The sequence below is a fragment of the Indicator indicator genome, chromosome Z (assembly GCF_027791375.1).
Source record: "Indicator indicator isolate 239-I01 chromosome Z, UM_Iind_1.1, whole genome shotgun sequence".
NCBI lineage: Eukaryota > Metazoa > Chordata > Aves > Piciformes > Indicatoridae > Indicator > Indicator indicator.
In genome coordinates this window covers 64,428,412-64,446,554 of record NC_072053.1, presented here as the reverse complement: position 1 = coordinate 64,446,554, position 18,143 = coordinate 64,428,412, and the positions used below count along the sequence as shown (strand labels likewise).

General features: G+C 42.5%; 1 protein-coding gene across 1 annotated transcript in view; it reads right to left on the bottom strand.

Annotated features, from left to right (window-relative positions):
• Positions 1–18,143, bottom strand: part of HOOK3 (hook microtubule tethering protein 3) — a 102,661-nt gene that overhangs the window by 67,151 nt on the left and 17,367 nt on the right. The window contains exon 3 of the mRNA XM_054397959.1: positions 5,158–5,230. Coding sequence (XP_054253934.1) covers positions 5,158–5,230 — 73 coding nt within the window. The remainder of the gene's footprint in view (positions 1–5,157; positions 5,231–18,143) is intronic.

The following is an 18,143-nucleotide window of genomic DNA, read 5'->3' as shown; positions in this document are numbered from 1 at the left end:
TGTTTTGCTGTCTTTTTCTTTTGGTTTTTGTTTGTGTTTTAAAAAACAAAACAAACCCAAGACAAACTTATCTCCCCTATTAGACTGGCTCCTTTTTCTGTTTCCTAATACTAAGTGCTTGTACATGTGGTGATCACATGCTATTGGAGGCATTGTAAAGTAGTCAGATAACCCCATTATAATTTCCGACAGTGTTTCTTAAATTATGAAGGGAAATCTGTATCACTGAGTCATGCAGAAACATGTTGCCTATATTTAAAATCTGGTGGCAAATGAACAGAAGTGCACGGATTAAAAGTGTTTCTACAAGTCAGACTGAAAATACTGGATTGAATGACAGACATGTGAACAACCCAATTACTAATAGTGTTTATTCACATATAAATGACAGTTGGCAAAGTATAGGATTACTTTCCCATTTACAAAATAGGAGTTAAAATACCATATTTTGTGCTTTTTAGCATTCTTCATGACAGAGGAAGTGATATATTAAAAAAATGTATGCAAAAAAGCAGAGAAAACATCTCTTCTAACAAAAAAAAGAAAGGACATCAAGACACTGAAATTTGACCTGACATTTTTTGCATCTCAATCACATAAGGAAGTCATTCAGTTTCGGTTGTTTTCCTTTTATTCATGCTTGTTAAGCATTAGAATTTTCCAATTGGTTGGAGACAAAACTTTATTCATCTAGCTCCACAGGAGAGTTACGTAAGTTGCTGCTCTGCTTGGAATCAGTTGAAATCTTATTATAACAGAAACTTTTAAATTTTTTGTTCTCCAAACATAACAGCCAAGATTTCAATATTCCTTAAAGAAAAGGAAATATTTTAGAAAATAAACCCCTTATATCGAGCTGTTCACTTGCAATTCCGTATGTGTCTTCAAAAAGTTCATTTAAATTACCTACTGTATGAGAAACAAAACTAAACAAATTCCTTTTTTTTTTTTTTTTTAAGGGGTTGTGTCTTTTATTCACTAATTGGTCAATACATCCTCATAAATGCTCCCCTATTTTTGCTGGCAACCCTGGTAGGCAAAACATTGCAAAAGAATCACAGAATCAATAAGGTTGGAAAAAACCTCAAGGATTATCAAAGTCCAACCTGTCACCCAAGACTTCATGACTACTAAACCATGGCACCAAGTGCCACATCCAATCCCCTCTTGAACACTTCCAGGGATAGTGACTCAACCACCTCCCTGGGCAGCACATTCCAACATCTAACAACTCTCTCCGTGAAGAACTTTCTCCTCACCTCGAGCCTAAACCTCCCGTGGTGCAGCTTGAGACTGTGTCCTCTTGTTCTGGTGCTGGTTGCCTGGCAGAAGAGACCAACCCCCTCCTGGCTACAACCTCCCTTCAGGTAGTTGTAGACAGCAATGAGGTCACCCCTGAGCCTCCTCTTCACCAGGCTAAACAACCCCAGCTCCCTCAGCCTCTCCTTGTAGGGCTTATGTTTGAGGTTTCTCACCAGCCTCATTGCCCTTCTCTGGACACGTTCAAGTATCTCAATGTCCTTCTTAAATTGAGGAGCCCAGAACTGGACACAGTACTCAAGCTGCAGCCTAACCAGTGCTGAGCACAGGGGCACAATGACTTCCCAGTTCCTTCACACTATTCCTGATGCAGGCCAGGATGCCATTGGCTCTCTTGGCCACCTGGGCACACTGCTGGCTCATGTTCAGCTGCTGTCAACCAGTACCCCCAGGTCCCTTTCTGCCTGGCTGCTCTCCAGCCACTCTGACCCCAGCCTGTAGCTCTGCATGGGGTTGTTGTGGCCAAAGTGCAGCACCCGGCACTTGGACTTGTTGAATGCCATCATGTTGGACTCTGCCCATCTGTCCAGCCTGTCAAGGTCCCTCTGCAGAGCCCTTCTACCCTCTAACAGATCAACACCTGCTCCCAGCTTGGTGTCATCTGCAAATTTACTGGTGACTGACTCAATCCCCTCATTCAGATCATCAATAAAGATACTGAACAGGATGGAGCCCTGGGGGATACCACTAGTGACTGGCTGCCAGCTGGCAGTGGCACCATTCACCACCACTCTCTGGGCTCAGCCCTCCAGCCAGTTCCTAACCCATCACAGAGTGCTCCTGTCCAAGCCATGGGCTGTTAGCTTGGCCAGGAGTTTGCTGTGGGGAACAGTGAAGGAGCCCATGATGTTGATGTAAGTACTAGAGCATTTCACAGTTGTAACCCTTCCCTAGTTGTTCTGAAGGATTACAGTTTGCCAGAACAAAATGGAAATATGAACTAACAGAGAAACCAACACTATTTTATTTCCCTGACTACTTAGACTGAAAATGGGAATTTAGAAATGTACATGTATCACTCCCTGAACAAATCTGGTCAGAAACTACACTGACATCTGCATGTAAAACTAGGGTCTTCAGGTTTTATAAAACAAAACGCTCCTCAGTTGTACCACTGCAAATCCTATTGTACTAGAATACCAAGCAATACAATAAGCCAGCATATCACAACCTTGGACTTCAGCAGGGCCAACTTTGCCCCTTTCAAGCAACTGCTAGGGAAAATCTCATAGAACAGGGTACTAGAAGGCAAAGGGGCCCATATAGTAGGTTACAAGGACCACTTCTTCCAGGCTCAAGATCAGAGCATTCCAACAAGTCAGAAATCAAGAAAGGGAGCCAGGAAACCTGCATGGTTAAGTAGGGAACTGCTGAGCAAACTCAAGTGGAAGATGAGAGTCTACAGATCATGGAAGGAAGGGCTGGCCACTTGGGAGGAGTATAAGACTGTTGTCAGAGAACGTAGGGAAGCAACTAGGAAACTAAGGCTTTCTTGGAATTCAACCTGCAAGGGAGGTCAAGGACAACAGAAAGGGCTTCTTCAAGTACACTGAAAGAAAAACTAAAACTAGAGGCAATGTAGGCCCCCTGCTGAATGAGGCAGGTGACCTGGTGACAGAGGATACCAAAAAGGCAGAGTTACTACATGCCTTGTCTCCAGCTATATGGCTGGACCCTGTCCTCAGGAGTTCCAGACCCCTGAGGCTACAGAGGAAGACATGACAAAGGAGGAGTTTTCCTTGGTTGATGAGGACTGGGTTAGGGAACAGTTAAGTCATCTGGATGGGTCCTGATGGCATGTATCCACAGGTCCTGAGGGAGCTGGCAGAGGTCATTGCCAGACTACTCTCCACCATCTTTGGTTAGTCATGGTGGACAGGAGAGGTACCTGGGGACTGGAGGAAGGCAAACGTCACTCCAATCTTCAAAAAGGGTAAGAAGGAGGACTCAGGTAACTATAGACTGGTCAGTCTCACTCCCCAAAAGGTAACAGAGCAACTTATCCTTGGTGCTGTCCTTAGGAATATTAAGGACAAGAGGGTCATTAGGAGCAGTCAACATGGTTTTACCAAAAGGAAGTCATGTTTGACCATCCTGATAGCCTTTTATGAAGACATAACCAGGTGGATAGATGATGGTAGAGCAGCGGATGTGGTTTATCTTGACTTCAGTAAAGCATTTGTCATTGTATCCCACAGCATTCTCACAGCTAAACTGAGGCAGTGTGGTCTGGATGATTGGGTAGTGAGATGGATTGTGAACTCGTTGAAGGAAAGAACTCAGCGTTGTGGTCAATGGGATGGAGTCTAATTGGAAGCCTGTACCTAAGTCAACTCCCTCAGGGATCAGTACTGGGGGCCAGTACTATCCAATATATTGACCAGCAACCTGGATGAGGGAGAACAGAGTGCGCTGTCAGCAAGTTTGCTGAGGACACAAAACTGGGTGGAATAGCTGACACACCTGAAGGCTGTGATGCCATTCAACGAGACCTGGACAGGCTGGAGAGTTGGGCAGGGAGATATTTAATGAAATTCAACAAGGGCAAGTGTAGAGTCCTGCACCTGGGAAAGAACAACCCCATGTATCAGTATAGGTTGGGGACTGACCTGCTGGAAAGCAGTGAAGGGGAAATGGACCTGAGCGTCCTAGTGAATGCAAGGATGACCATAAGCCACCAATGTGCTCTTGTGGCCAAGAAGGAAATGCCGTTCTGGGGCAAAGGGCTGTGGTCAGTAGGTCAAGAGATGTTCTCCTCCCCCTCTACTCTGCCCTGGTAAGGCCACATTTGGAATACTGTGTCCAGTTCTGGGCCCCTCAGTTCAAGAAAGACAGGGAACTTGTTGAAAGACTCCAGCAAAGAGCCACAAAAATGATTAAGGGAGTGGAACATCTTCCTTATGAGGAGAGGCTGAGGGAGCTGGGGCTCTTTAGCTTGGAGGAGACTAAGGGGTGATGTGATCTCATTAACGTTTATAAATATGTAAAGGGTGAGTGCCAAAAGGATGGAGCCAAGCTCTTCTCAGTGATGCCCAACGACAGGGCAAGAGGCAGTGGGTAGAAGATGAGGCATAGGAAGTTCCGTGTAAACATGAGGAAAATTTTTTTCACAGTGAGGGTGATGGAACACTGGAGCAGGCTGCCCAAGGCGGGGTTGTAGAGTCTCCCTCTCTGGAGATACTCAAAACCCACCTGGATGCATTCCTGTGTGATCTGCTCTAGGTGATCCTGCTCTGGCAGGAAGGTTGGACTGGATGATCTTCAAAGGTCCCTTCCAATCCCTAACATTCTGTGATACCATCTGTGGTTAAAAAATTATTCCAAGTACAACCAACGGAGAAAAAAAAAACAGGACTTCCTCTCTCCTAAATCTCAGTGGTTGTGAGGATCTGGCAAAGCCAAAGGAAACAAAACTTTGCTACTTTTATCTAAATAAACTGTCTATTATTCTGCTATCTTTTTATGCAGCTGCTTTTCAGAGTTTTTTTTATTAAATTCTACTTTCACACTATGGATTTGAAAAAAATCTTTCATTCAACATCTGAAAGAGAGTAGTAACTGATGTACAGCATCTATTTTAATAATTCCCTTTTACATTTTTGAAACATTTTTACAAACTGAAAATGTTGGTGGTTTTCATTTCTTTCTTGCTAAACTGCTCAGAGCTGTAAAGTATTAAAAAAAAAAATCAATCAAGTAAGCAGAATTAAAATGGTCTAATATTCAATACGCTGTAACAAAGCAAGTCCTTAATCTAGAAATGTGCTAATATTTAGAGACAGTATTATATTAAGAACTGAAATAGAGATTCGCAGACAAGCAAAGTAAGTAAAATACCTTTAGTCGCCAATTATCTCCTACTTCTGTTTTGATTCTGTTCAGCCAATTATCGTCAAAGTAAGCTGGATCTCTACAACAGAGCAAAAAAGAAATTAACATTCATTAAAAATAGGGTGAAGAAACTGCAAGGATACTTTAGTGATTAAGCCCCTATCTCAGGCTGAGCTTACTTAAATGTCTGTCTCTGCATCCAATACATGGCCCATAAACATTAATTCAGAACCCTGTTACTGCTCACTCTCCTAAGGCCTTGTACCCTGCTGATAGAACAGCTTCATTTGCGTGCCATGAGTAGCTAATACTTTCAAGGAAGCTGCTGTATGTGGAATGCATTTTGGCTGTTTTTCCCCCCTTAAAGTCTTCCTCTACTTTCCAGACAGTGACAGAGCAGTATTTTCTTTCATTACTTGAAAGTGTTACAAAAATTAACATTCCACATATTACGGATTCCTACTGCTACACACGGCCTACAACTATTCAACTTCTAAATGAAAACCTTGAGAATGAACAATACATATGTTGTCTTTTATACAGTTTATGTCAGAAGGATAGAGTTAAAACTTCTAGGCTGAGTAATGACCTGACCTGAAACCAGGGTGACGGAAATACAAAGCCCTGAAGACTAAAGGACAATATGAACTCAGAGGTTAAAATAATCAGAAACAAGACACAGTAATTAACAGCAGTATCTAAAGACAGTAAAAATCTGTCAGCCTTTGTAGACAATGCCTTTTTATGGCTTCTTTACATAAAGCATAGACAGATTTGAACAGAGATCAAAACATCAGTGTCACCTACATAATCTTTGCTGATTTTAATTCTAAAAAACACACCTCAAGGATGAAAATTTAAATGTAAATGTAGGACCACCTTAGTACAATGAATTCAGTAATAGTAAACTAATTAGGTAATTGATAGAGCATGCATTCAAAGATTTATGTGGTATAAAGTTATATAACCAATGATATATAATGTCTTTGGGGTTTTTGTACTGGATATAAACTGCTGCTGTTTGATCTAGTGGTGTGCTGGATTTGTGATTAGTCACCTAGAAGTAATTTCTGCAGAACCAAAATAAAGCAAGTATCTCAAGTGTTTCTGTTGATTGGCTTTGCACTCCAGGTAAAGGACTTACTCTATGAGATCACAGTGAGAAGAGTTAAAATGTATCTCTCAGTTTTTGCTACTGTGAACACATTTTACTATTATTTCATCTGCTAAACACTATCGTTTTTAGCAAATCTTTTTTCATGGTCGGCAACCCTAGACAAATCTTTTTGAGAGCACCTTTTCTTAAATTTTTTTTATGTTCCGCTCTTTCGATGAGACAACCAAGAGAAAGATCAGAACACCTACTGCTTACAGAGTATACTTCTATTTCTACAAACCTCTCCACTCTCCTCCTTTTCTCACAAGCACTTTCTGTTAGTTTTTTCTTCAAGACAACTCCGAAGATTCTCTTGCCCCCAAGTTCCAAGACAATTGAAAAAGCTAACATTTTCACTTAAGTCACATTTTCCTTATCAAACAGAATTTTGAAAGTGCTATGATCATAAATAAAGAAAGAATGCACTAAATATAGCTATTTTTAAAGGAGTAGGTCAACATAATATAAGGAAAGGCTCATCTTTCATGCAACATAAGCTCTTAAGAGTCAGTATGGTTGGCAGGTTAGTTTCACATGAGGTGTTCTAATTTCTGGACTTACACTGCTTGCATTTGCCACTGAGCATTATTAGATTCACTGTTGTATCCAAAAAATATCATCATATCTTTTTGTAAGGGCAAGTTGTCAGAAGTTCAACAAAACTGTCTGGAGGTATCATTTGTATCATATATGCTGTAAACCAGCAAATACACCAGTACTTAGAGCAGGGAGCAGCCTTTGTAGCCCCACTTTGTATCTGATGCACAGAATCTCCTGTACTCTTCCTTCCACACAATGCATCCAGGTCTGCAAGCAGCCCAGGACACAATGCAGAGCAATGAAGGGAGATCAGAAACAGCAGTGCTTCTGAATTGACGCATTCTAACTGCTATTTTGACATGTTGTGTTATGGCCTCTGTTGAAGATTATGGCGTATTTCCTTTCCTCTGACATGGCATCCTCAAACATACAGTTGGGAGTAATTGGAGTTGCTGACTCCAATTACTCCCGTTCAAAACCAGTGCAGTTCTAGCAAATAACAGAATCTTAAACCATGAAACAACAACAAAACAAAAGAATTATATATAAAAATCAACATATTATCCAGAGTTTATTCAGGTTTTAAAACAGATGTTTTCTAATAGCTTTCAAAAGGTCTCTGTCCTCATAAGACTAGAATTAAATTTATTTGAATAAAGATCTACTAGAGATGAAGAACACATATTAAGCTTTTAATGAAACAGCTCTCCTTGCAAAAAGTCTTAATTTGCCTAATTGCTACTCAATGACAAGATCAATACAGATAGTAGTGGGGAAAAAAAAAAAAAAAAAGGAAAGCTCAAGCCCCATGTAGCCCTGCTTGGTTCCACTTGAGGTACAAAAAGCATCCTAGTATCTTACAGATCGGTGTTCTGGGAACTGCCAACAGCCAAGCAAGCTTTGCTTTACATTCACTCACAACCACAAGTGCTTATTCAGCTAAGTGAGAAAGCACGCATGCCTCATTACCTGTGCCTCACCAGAAAAAGTAAGAAAGTCCTGTTGGTTTAGGTTTTAAGGATTGTACTTTATCACTTTAAGAATTGCACCTGATCACTAATGTCTTCAGTTCCTCAAAGCTGCACTGCCATGAAGGTATCCATTATGAAAATAATTACTCTTAGAAGCAACTTGAGTAAGCATAAACAACTGTCCAGAAGCAGTCCTGCACTAAAAAAGGGCAGTAGAAAACTGACTGGTACATCATCATTACCATGGGATGGCTTCTTGGAGCCAGCATTTTGAATTCAGTAAATTCCTGAGCTTATATCCAGCCTCGAACAATATTTTGCAGTGGATAACCTTACAGATTTATTTGTGTATCAGTTCTACTAGTATCTGAATAGCACTACAGGTAACTGGGACTTTTCTTCAGAGTGCAAGACACTTAACGCTGTTGTTAATGCTGTATCACTTCATGTGATATTTATTTTCAGCACTACTCATTTATACCATCTTCATCTTTATTTTGTATGCAAATTCTCCTTTATTTAAGTGATCATCTCTTCACATCTGAGATGCTGAGTGAAATATTCTTCTGAAGAAAATCAACCCACAGATCATGTAGTATAACTCATGATTATTACTCATTTTGAGAGTGGTACAGTAAGCTGCTTTAAGAAATGTCTGTTTACAAAAATTTCCCTCCCCAAGCAATATACAAAAGGACAGCTTTTGTGTTCTCCATGTGTCAAAACACACAGAATGCTGCAATGCATACTATCACAGATTAATAATTCATTAAGTGGGGCACAATGAACAGATGACAAATTAAAATAGCTACCATCTCTTACATTTACCAAGGCCAGTATGACAGACAAAGAAAGAATTAAATGAGAGGGACACCTGGTACTAAACAGTCTTCAGAATGGGATGAAAGGACAATTCTAAACTGTAGTATAAAACTGGGAATTATGTTGTTCTAGGGTTACCAATGGACAATGAAAACAAAAGTACTATCAGCGACAGATACAAATTTTCAAAAAAGGAAATAAAAGGATGTAATTGAGAAGTAAGCTACGGAACTTTATCTGCTCTGAAAAGGTAGAAGCTACAAGATTCTAGGCAGTCTGCTTAGAGAACTCAGACATTTTCTTTCATTTCCATTACTTACTCCTGGATTCCAGCAATCTATAAAATAGTCAACACTGATTGTGTACAGACAATCTTGTCTTACTGTATTTCATATTAATTTCTAACCGGAAGGACCAGTAACCTTCTCAACTGAACAAAAATGAACACAGAATCTTACAGAATAATATGAACAACATAAGCTAAAGAATTTCTTCCTCTATAGCTACTAACATTGTAGAATTTAATTCAGTGATACTCTAATGTGAAATTTTAAGATTTATGATTATGTATCCTTCAGAACACCTGTATTAACTTCTGAATCTAAGCAAAATAATTCTGGCTCGGTAACCCAGAATGAATTTCTGCCATTTTATATCACACATTAGATAATGAAGAGCTTCTCTGAAGGTGTCAGTAATTCCCTCTGTACCTCTTTCTTCTCATAGCGTCTCACTGCAATTTTCTTACAGAAAATTCTGCTGCAGGAGTTGTTACTTGTGATGAGTGGCCCTTACTGACAACAGGCTGCTACCCTGAGTGCAAAAAATTCTGAGAATGATGTACAAAAATCCTTTCAAACAACAGAAAGAACTGTTGGCCCCTTCTGAACACTTGGCACAAGGCACAGCTGGTTTTTAATCAGATGGTGAATAAGTAATATTATTCTTTTTCTTCTTCTATTTTTTCCTGCAATTTTTTTATTTATGTAATTATCTTTCCCAGGACAGAGAAGGAGCCAGTGCTGCTAATATAAAAAGAAGGATAGACTGGGAAAGCCTGCTCTAGGCTTGCTTTGTACTGCTGAACATTTCCAGATTCCTGTGGTATCTGTTTGAAGGAACAAGAGGAGTATTTCTCTGCTAGGGTCAAATTCTGTTTTGTTTTCAAGAAATAGTACCGAAAATGGCTGTCAAGATGTTCCTGATTAGTTTTCTAATCAACTATACAAACAGTGATCCCTGTATGTGGTCTGTGTTCCTATCTCATGTCCAGAGAAACAGTGCTTGGCTGTTCTGCAGTTCTTGGTATCTGCTTCAGAAGTCAATTAGAGTCATCTTCTGTTAGCACTTAAAGTATTTTCCCTCAAAAACTTTTCATATGTTATCATCCTTGTTTCACAATCCAAGGTTAGCTTTAAAGTTTATCTCAGTAAGAATGAAGTTAAGATTTTGAAATATTATTGTTCAGTCTCAGCGTGAGAATCAATGTATTCATTACGCAGGTATGCAAAATAGTAAATGGGAAGCACATCTATCAAAAAGTAAGACAGTCAAATACTAGCTTTGTCAAGTTCAAATTATTATCCAGGGCAGAGAAATAACTTTAAATTGCTTAGCTGGTCTTTATACATTCAGTGTCAGCATGGCAATTGGTATAGGAAACGTTTTAAAAACATGGTGCAGAAGTGCAAAATTTCTATTAAGTGTCATTTTTTAAAGTTCATTAGCTGAAAAGAGTACCTCAGAACAGTTTTCCTTTCTTAATACTGAGGCAGGGAGAAAGGTAGAATTTCAAGTCATGGCAGTTAATACCAGGCTAAAATACTCAGTAATGTTATCAAGGGGCCTTTGACATCAAAGTTACATTATGTTTTACATCCAAATTCTTATTAGCATTTGAACTAGTAAATCAAGAACATGCATCAACTGTTGCCCAATCATTAAGTGGAACCGATATCTTATGGAAGAACTACAGAAGTTCATGACATACTCAAATATGTCACTATTATATTTCTTTCTTACTTTCAGACTTGTGAACCTGATGTTCAGACTTCAGAAAATATACAGGTGAGTTAAATTTAAATGCTGCATTGGAAAATCCATTACTACTGGAAAGGTGGGTGTTGTGTCACCTTTTGTGTACCAATAAAAGAGTGGAAAGATTGCTTCAATTACTCTGAAACAAGAAGATTGCTGATATTACTTGAAATCAATTTTGTTTGATAAAAAAATAAGATCAGGTATTTCTTATAAGTGATGTCTCATCTTCACAGACCTTTTGCAATATTTATGTCTTCTTTGAAGTCTCAGAAAGACTGTTCTCTACTTCAGTTTTTAGGATCCTATACTTCAGATCTTACTTTTCCACTAAAAGTGTCCCCTTGAAATATTTTGCTATATCGAGATTTCCTCTTTCCTTCTTTTTTTCTTCCTATGAACTGGCAGAGGTTTTTGTTTTTCACTAGGAAGAAGGCTCCTGCTCCACTGAACTACAAACAGGAAGCAGCAAGAATCAGCAAGGAATGGAGGACCCTCACCTTCCGGACTGACTTAACTACAAAGAGTTGCTGCTTGCTAATAGTTTGAATTCCTGCATTGTTGAAAGACTGCCAAAGCTTGCCCAGCCCTCAGGCCATTACTCCTTTGTTTCTTCCACCTAGCTATATAGCTAGGAGGACATGGAACCTACTAAGTTCGATTGCATGGCTCTGGAAGATACAGATAAGGCCCAGATGTTCTCCCCAGCCATGCCAGTAGGAAAGGCTTGAGGACCCAATAGATCCTGAAGGTAACTATCTGTGTGTGGCAGTTCAGGCTGGGTGCCTCCTGCTGCAGCCACATTAAGTTACACCTCCGGTGTCCCGAGTGTCCACCCAATAAGGTGGACACAGGAAACGGCGTATTTCTGCCCATAAATCCTGCCCCCTATAAATCCATCTGCAAAGTCATTCTCTTCCTCTTTCTTCCCTCTCTGCTCCCGTGGGAGATGCTCTCTTATCAGGTAACGGTGGGGGAGTATCTCAAGGCCTCTTAAGCCTGTGTAGGCCTAATGCCAGGAGGAGAAAGGATGGGGGGGCAGTCCCAGACCTGGCCAGCCTGAGACTTGCCTAGCAGTGGGAGGGGGAAGAAAGAGCCCTGGGGGTTTGGGTATACCCTCAGGTGGGAGGAGGGAAGGAGTGGGAAGCCTTTGGTTATTACATAAGGGGCTCTGTATGCTTTGGGATATTCTTTGCACCATGCTTTGTAGTTTCTGTAGTTTCACCAATTGCTTTTCCATTTAAACTCTCCATCACTCTCCAATCCGTTTGTGTGAGTGTCATCCTTTTGTCCCTCTCGGGGCAAGAGAGGATCTGTCTGGCCTCAAACCAGTACAGATTATTGGTAGCAGAGGATGGCTGCTGCGGGGAACTCTGCAAATTGGATTGGAGAAATACAGAGATGGAAAAGTTAAAATGGGTATCTGGGCATTGTTGGTTTTGTGTGGCTGGGCTCAAGGCTTCGTGCTGGGGCAACCGTGTGGGCGTTTTATGGGTTCCGAGGGGACACCCTGGTGCGTAGCTGTGATGTAGAATCCCGCCTGCTGTTCTAAGGCGGCAGCGGCGACTCTACAGCTACAGGCGCTGGGGAAAGCTTAAGAATGCGGTGCCTGTCCCTTTCCCTTCTGTTCCGTGCAGCACGAGCAGCGAGCTGAGTGGAGCGGAGCTGAGGAAAGGGACAGTCAGAAGCAGACCAGGGTCGGCTTGTCCCGCGGCGGTGGGGGCTAGCCGCAGCAGGGAAGTGAGTGGTGGCTCCCATAACCCAAGAAGGCAAGCAGTGGCTTCAGTTCAAAAGCTGCTTCTGAGGCCCAGGGAACAAGTATGGCCTTGGCTGGAAAAGTGGTGTTTTGCAGCAAGATTTTGGTTTCTAAGACCATAGAACCCTTTTTGAGAATCAAGGGCTGGTTGGAAAAGATGGGATCTACCTGACTATCATGAGCAGATGCATCATCACCAACAGGCTGTCTAACCTGGTAAGAACTGTTTTTAAAAAAGGAACAGTAGAGGAGGGAAAATACAACCAGATACCAAAAGACAAAGTATTGGACTCTGTTGGCAAGCAAAAGATGTTGGACGACATGAAAAAGAGATAGTTCATAATCAACAAAAAAAGGGCTGAAGCAGGGTCACTCCAAGCATATGCACATAAATAAAGACAGACAGAAAAACACTACAGGAAAAGCTCTAACTGTGAACGGCCTGAGCACTAACGCTCATATCATGGAAAACCAACAGGAGGAACAGAGCTCTGTGTGTAGTTACACTGTCTCATTGGGATCATGAAAATGTGTCTGAATGGCTCACATGACAAGGTTGCTGCCATGAATTAATTGAAGTTCTTTAGGATAAACAAGCTGGGAAGGCAGTGACAGGAGATGCCCTTCATGTGAGAGAACAGCAGGAACGAACAAATGCTGTCTTGGGATGGATAATGAGTCAGATATGAGATTACAGGTCAGGATGACCAGGCAGACCAACATATATGACATTGCTACAGGTGCCTGCTACCAGCTGCCTGATCAGAATAAAAATCATTGTGCATAAACTGATGAACCATGGCCTAGGTGAGTGCGATGGTTTTAAAGACTGTGTCTTTAAATTTTCTTCACAAAGTTTGAGCAGAAATGTGAAGGAATGTAAATGAATCACTATTAGGTGTAAGAAAACAAAATAATGATAATTTTAAACACTTCAATTGGAGAAATAGAAATGTTTAAGAGTCAGTACTCAAAACAAAGTCAGTCAGTCTCAGCTTCCTATACTCCTCTCTTCTTCTGCTTTCAGAAGATAACACTCACCCCTGCATACTGACCTTGACAAGCTAAGTCTAACAGCCTCTCTGCTTCTTGGCTCTCTGCCTTCTTCCAGAGGGGTCCTGAGGGAGTCCTTCTGGCTTGGGGCGGGGGAGCTGGTGAAGGAAAAGAAGCACGGCCCCTCTCTTTTGGGGGGCCCAAGGGGCTTTGTTGTGTTTTTCTGTTGCTTGTACATATTTGTAAATGTTGTGGTTAGTGTATATATTTGTACATATCCATTTCATTTCATCATAGATTGTAGTTTTGCTTGTAAATACAGTTTCATTTGCCTCCGGACTGAGCTAGCCTGGTTTTTGTCAGCGTAGGAGCAGGATTCCAGCTCTCCACTGTAACAATCTGTATTTTGGTGCCCAATGTGGGGCAATTGCTTGTATGATTTATTTCTGCTCAGATTAGGAAGCAAAATGAAGCTGCTTTGGATCCTTTGGCATATTATATATTCTGTTGTGACTGTGGTGATTTATAAATGCGCTGTTTCTGCTATGATAGATAAAAATTGTAAGATGTGGCATATAAACTGTTTCTTTGGGGTAAACTCAAGTTGCAGGAAGTTGTTGAGTACTGTTCTGGTTTTATTGGAATAGGGAGTTATGCAAATCTGCCAGCAGAAGCATATGAATTTCCTATTCCTTTTGCAGAGGGTTATGTGAACAAATGGAACTGTAAATTGATTTTTATGCTATGCTTGAATCTGGTGTTTGTTGTAATAATCATATGGCTACTGGTAGTGCTGTATCAAGGAAGACATTCTAGCAGCTTGCACAGATGTAAAAGAAAACACAGAAGAGCTCAGAGAGATCTGAAATTACATTCAGATTCCGATTACAGTGTCCAGGAGATTACAATTAAGTGCAGAGAAGAGAATGCTTATTAGAGAGCTGCTGATAGCTTTGGCTCAGAGCCAGTAGCTGCAGAAACTCTGCCAAGACCTGAAATGGCTACCATGTTTACACAGGCAGCCACCATGCATGAGGCAGAGTCGTTTCCGCCCTCTGCTGCTGAAATGGAAGCAGCAGCAGCTACAGAATCTCAAAAAGAGTACCTGATGTCTCTGCACAGAATCTCTTTATCCCTGCTGACTCTGCTGTGAATGTGAACGCTAAACCAGTGAATTTGGCTGCTACGCTCACCAGAAAGTGCAAAGGGGCTGCAGGAAGAGGTGCAGAGGCTGCAGGAAGAGGTGCAGAGGCTGCAGGAAGAGGTGCAGAGGCTGCAGGAAGAGGTGCAGAGGCTGCAGGAAGAGGTGCAGAGGCTGCAGGAAGAGGTGCAGAGGCTGCAGGAAGAGGTGCAGAGGCTGCAGGAAGAGGTGCAGAGGCTGCAGGAAGAGGTGCAGAGGCTGCAGGAAGAGGTGCAGAGGCTGCAGGAAGAGGTGCAGAGGCTGGTCAGGATCCTTCTGTTCAGGGACCCTCTGTTAAGAAAGATCCTTCTGATGAGGAAGAGAAGATTAGCCTTAAAATCTGGCAGACCTCATGAGACCACCAAAGGATGGTGGAGATGTAGGACAGGGTATGAGCCCTAGTAAATTAGGAACTGCTGGAAGTGCGTCTGAACTCCAGGAAACATGCAAGCATGGAGGCTTGCAGCAGAAGCATGGGGACAGCAAGCTCAAGAAGATGAGGAGGAGGAAAAGGATGATACACAGTCAGCTAATGCACCCAGACAGAAATTAGGCATGTAAGGAAAGATTACATCAGAGCAGACACTGAGCCAATCCTGTCTTGGCTAGGGAGGTGTTTTGATATGGGAGCCCCAGCCTTGGTGGTAGGTGACAAGTCGGCCTCCCAGCTGGGGACGCTCTCAAAGGATACAGGCAGAGATAGGAATCTAGGCAGGTGCCTGGGTAAAGTTTCTCTGTGGGCATGCCTCCTACTGGCAGTCCTTATGAGGTACCCCAGCAGAGATGATTTACCATGGAACCCTAAGCCTTGGAACATGATAGATGAGGGAATCAAGCATCTGAGAGAGTTTGCTGTGAGAGAAGTAATGTATGGAGATCATAATATACTGAATCCTGATGAAATTCCTGTTGGAACAGGCCTTGCCAAAAAGCTCATTAAGCTTGCTCCTCCTAATTATGCTACTATTCTGGCAAGCAGAATTGTGGCAAGAAATTATGGTGGAGTGCCTCCTACTGTTGGCCATTTCACTGACCAAATGAGGCAATTGGAGGATAGTCTCGCACGTACTTCTTTGGTTTCAGCCATTGAAACTCTGTCTGGAGAGATTGAGAATTGCATGAAAGAGCTGAAGGAGGAACTTAAAACCTCCATATCCAACTTGATGAATGGAGATGATGCCAATTCCTCGTCCTCCAGATGGATACAAGTTTCAGCTGTCAGAAACAGACGTGCTCCAAGGAGGCCATTCCAGAATAGGTCAAACCAAAACAGACAAGAGAGGCAATCACATCGGAGTATGTGGATAACTCTGCATGATCAGTTTGTTGAGAACACGAACTGGTGGGATGGCCAACCAACTTCTTATCTTTTCAGGTGATTACGGGAGCTGCAGAGTGGCAGAGAACGAGTTAACACCAAAAGGGTAGCTGTCACTTCCTCAGTTTCCCAGAACAACTCTGATAGCTCCAACAGGGATCCTAATTCTGGTGCTGGACGTTGTGCCAGCTGTACATGTGGATGTAATCCCCTCAGTTAGGGGTCCCCTGCCTTCTGCCAGGGGAAGGTAAGGGATAACTGAGATAACAGAATCTATTGGGATGTGTACATCCAGTGGCCTGGCACTTCGAAATTTCAGAAGTACAGGGCCTTGGTTGACATGGGAGCTCAGTGCACCATAATACCATCAAGTTATCAAGGGGCAGAACCTAAAATTATTCTGGGAGATCTGTTAGATCTCAAGAGTTGTCTAAGATAGAGGTTGATATAAGCTTAACTGGGAAACAGTGGAAGAAACATACTATCGTAACAGGACCTAATGCACCTTGTATTTTAGTAATTGATTTTCATAGAATCAACCAGGTTGGAAGAGACCTCCAAGATCATCCAGTCCAACCTATCACCCAGCCCTATCCAATCAGCTAAACCATGGCACTAAGTGCCTCATCCACTCTTCTCTTGAATGTCTCCAGGGTCGGTGACTCCACTGCCTCCCTGGGCAGCCCATTCCAATGGGCAACCACTCTCTCTGTGAAGAACTTCCATCTAATATCCAGCCTATACCTCCTCTGGCACAACTTGAGACTGAGTCCCCTCATTCTGCTGCTTGCTGCCTGGGAGAAGAGACCAACCCCCACCTGGCTCCAGCCTCCCTTCAGGTAGTTGTAGACAACGAGATCATCCCTGAGCCTCCTCTTCTCCAGGCTAAACAATCCCAACTCCCTCAGCCTGGGGAGCCCTCATAGGGTTTGTGTTCCAGACCCCTCACCAGCTTTTTTGCCCTTCTCTGGACATGTTCCTGTACCTCAACATCTCTCTTGAATTGAGGAGCCCAGAACTGGACACAGGACTCAAGGTGTGGCCTGACCAGTGCTGAGTACAGGGGAAGAATAACCTCCCTGCTCCTGCTGGCTACACTATTCCTGATACAGGCCAGGATGCCATTGGCTCTCCTGGCCACCTGGGCACACTGCTGGCTCATGTTCAGCCTACTGTCAACCAGCACCCCCAGGTCCCTTTCTGTCTGGCTGCTCTCCAGCCACTCTGTCCCCAGCCTGTAGCGCTGCATGGGGTTGTTGTGGCCAAAGTGTAGAACCCTGCACTTAGCCTTGTTAAATCTCATCCCATTTTCCGAAAGAAGGGCGTTTCAAAGACCCTAAGGATTACAAATGGGCTTTTGGAATAGCAGCTGTAGAAATTGGAGAAAAATGGAAGTTGTCTATTAGACCTGAGCTTTCAGCTGAATCTGCAGTTGTGGGACAACATGAGATAGAGGATGTGAAGTTGCCAGTTGCTTCTCAAACTGTGCATCACAGACAATACAGAACCAACCGTGACTCCTTGGTGCCCATTCAAAACTTGATTCGTCAGTTGGAGAGTCAGAAGGTCATCAGCAAAACTCATTCACCTTTCAACAGTCCAATCTGGCCTGTGCGAAAGCAGAATGGAGAGTGGCGTCTGACAGTTGATTTCCGTGCCTTGAATGAAGTAACTCCACCCATGAGTGCAGCTGTACCAGACATGATGGAACTCCAATATGAGCTGGAATCCAAGCAGGCCAAATGGTATGCCACCACAGACTCTGCTAATGCTTTCTTCTCTATTCCCATAGCAGAGAAATGCAGGCCTCAGTTTGTTTTCACCTGGAGAGGCATTCAATACACATTCAATCGTTTGCCCCAGGGGTGGATTCACAGTTCAATCATCTGCCATGCAGTGATCCATGATGCTTTGGAGAAAGGTGGAGCTCCAGAACACATTCAGTTCATCGATGACATCATCGTCTGGGGTGAGACTGCTGAAGAAGTCTTTGAGATAGGTTAAGAAAATCATTGACATTCTCTTGAAAGCTGATTTCACTATCAAGCGAGACAAGGTGAAAGGACCTGTCTCATTGGGGTCATGAAAATGTGTCTGAATGGCTCACATGACAAGGTTGCTGCCATGAATTAATTGAAGTTCTTTAGGATAAACAAGCTGGGAAGGCAGTGACAGGAGATGCCCTTCATGTGAGAGAACAGCAGGAACGAACAAATGCT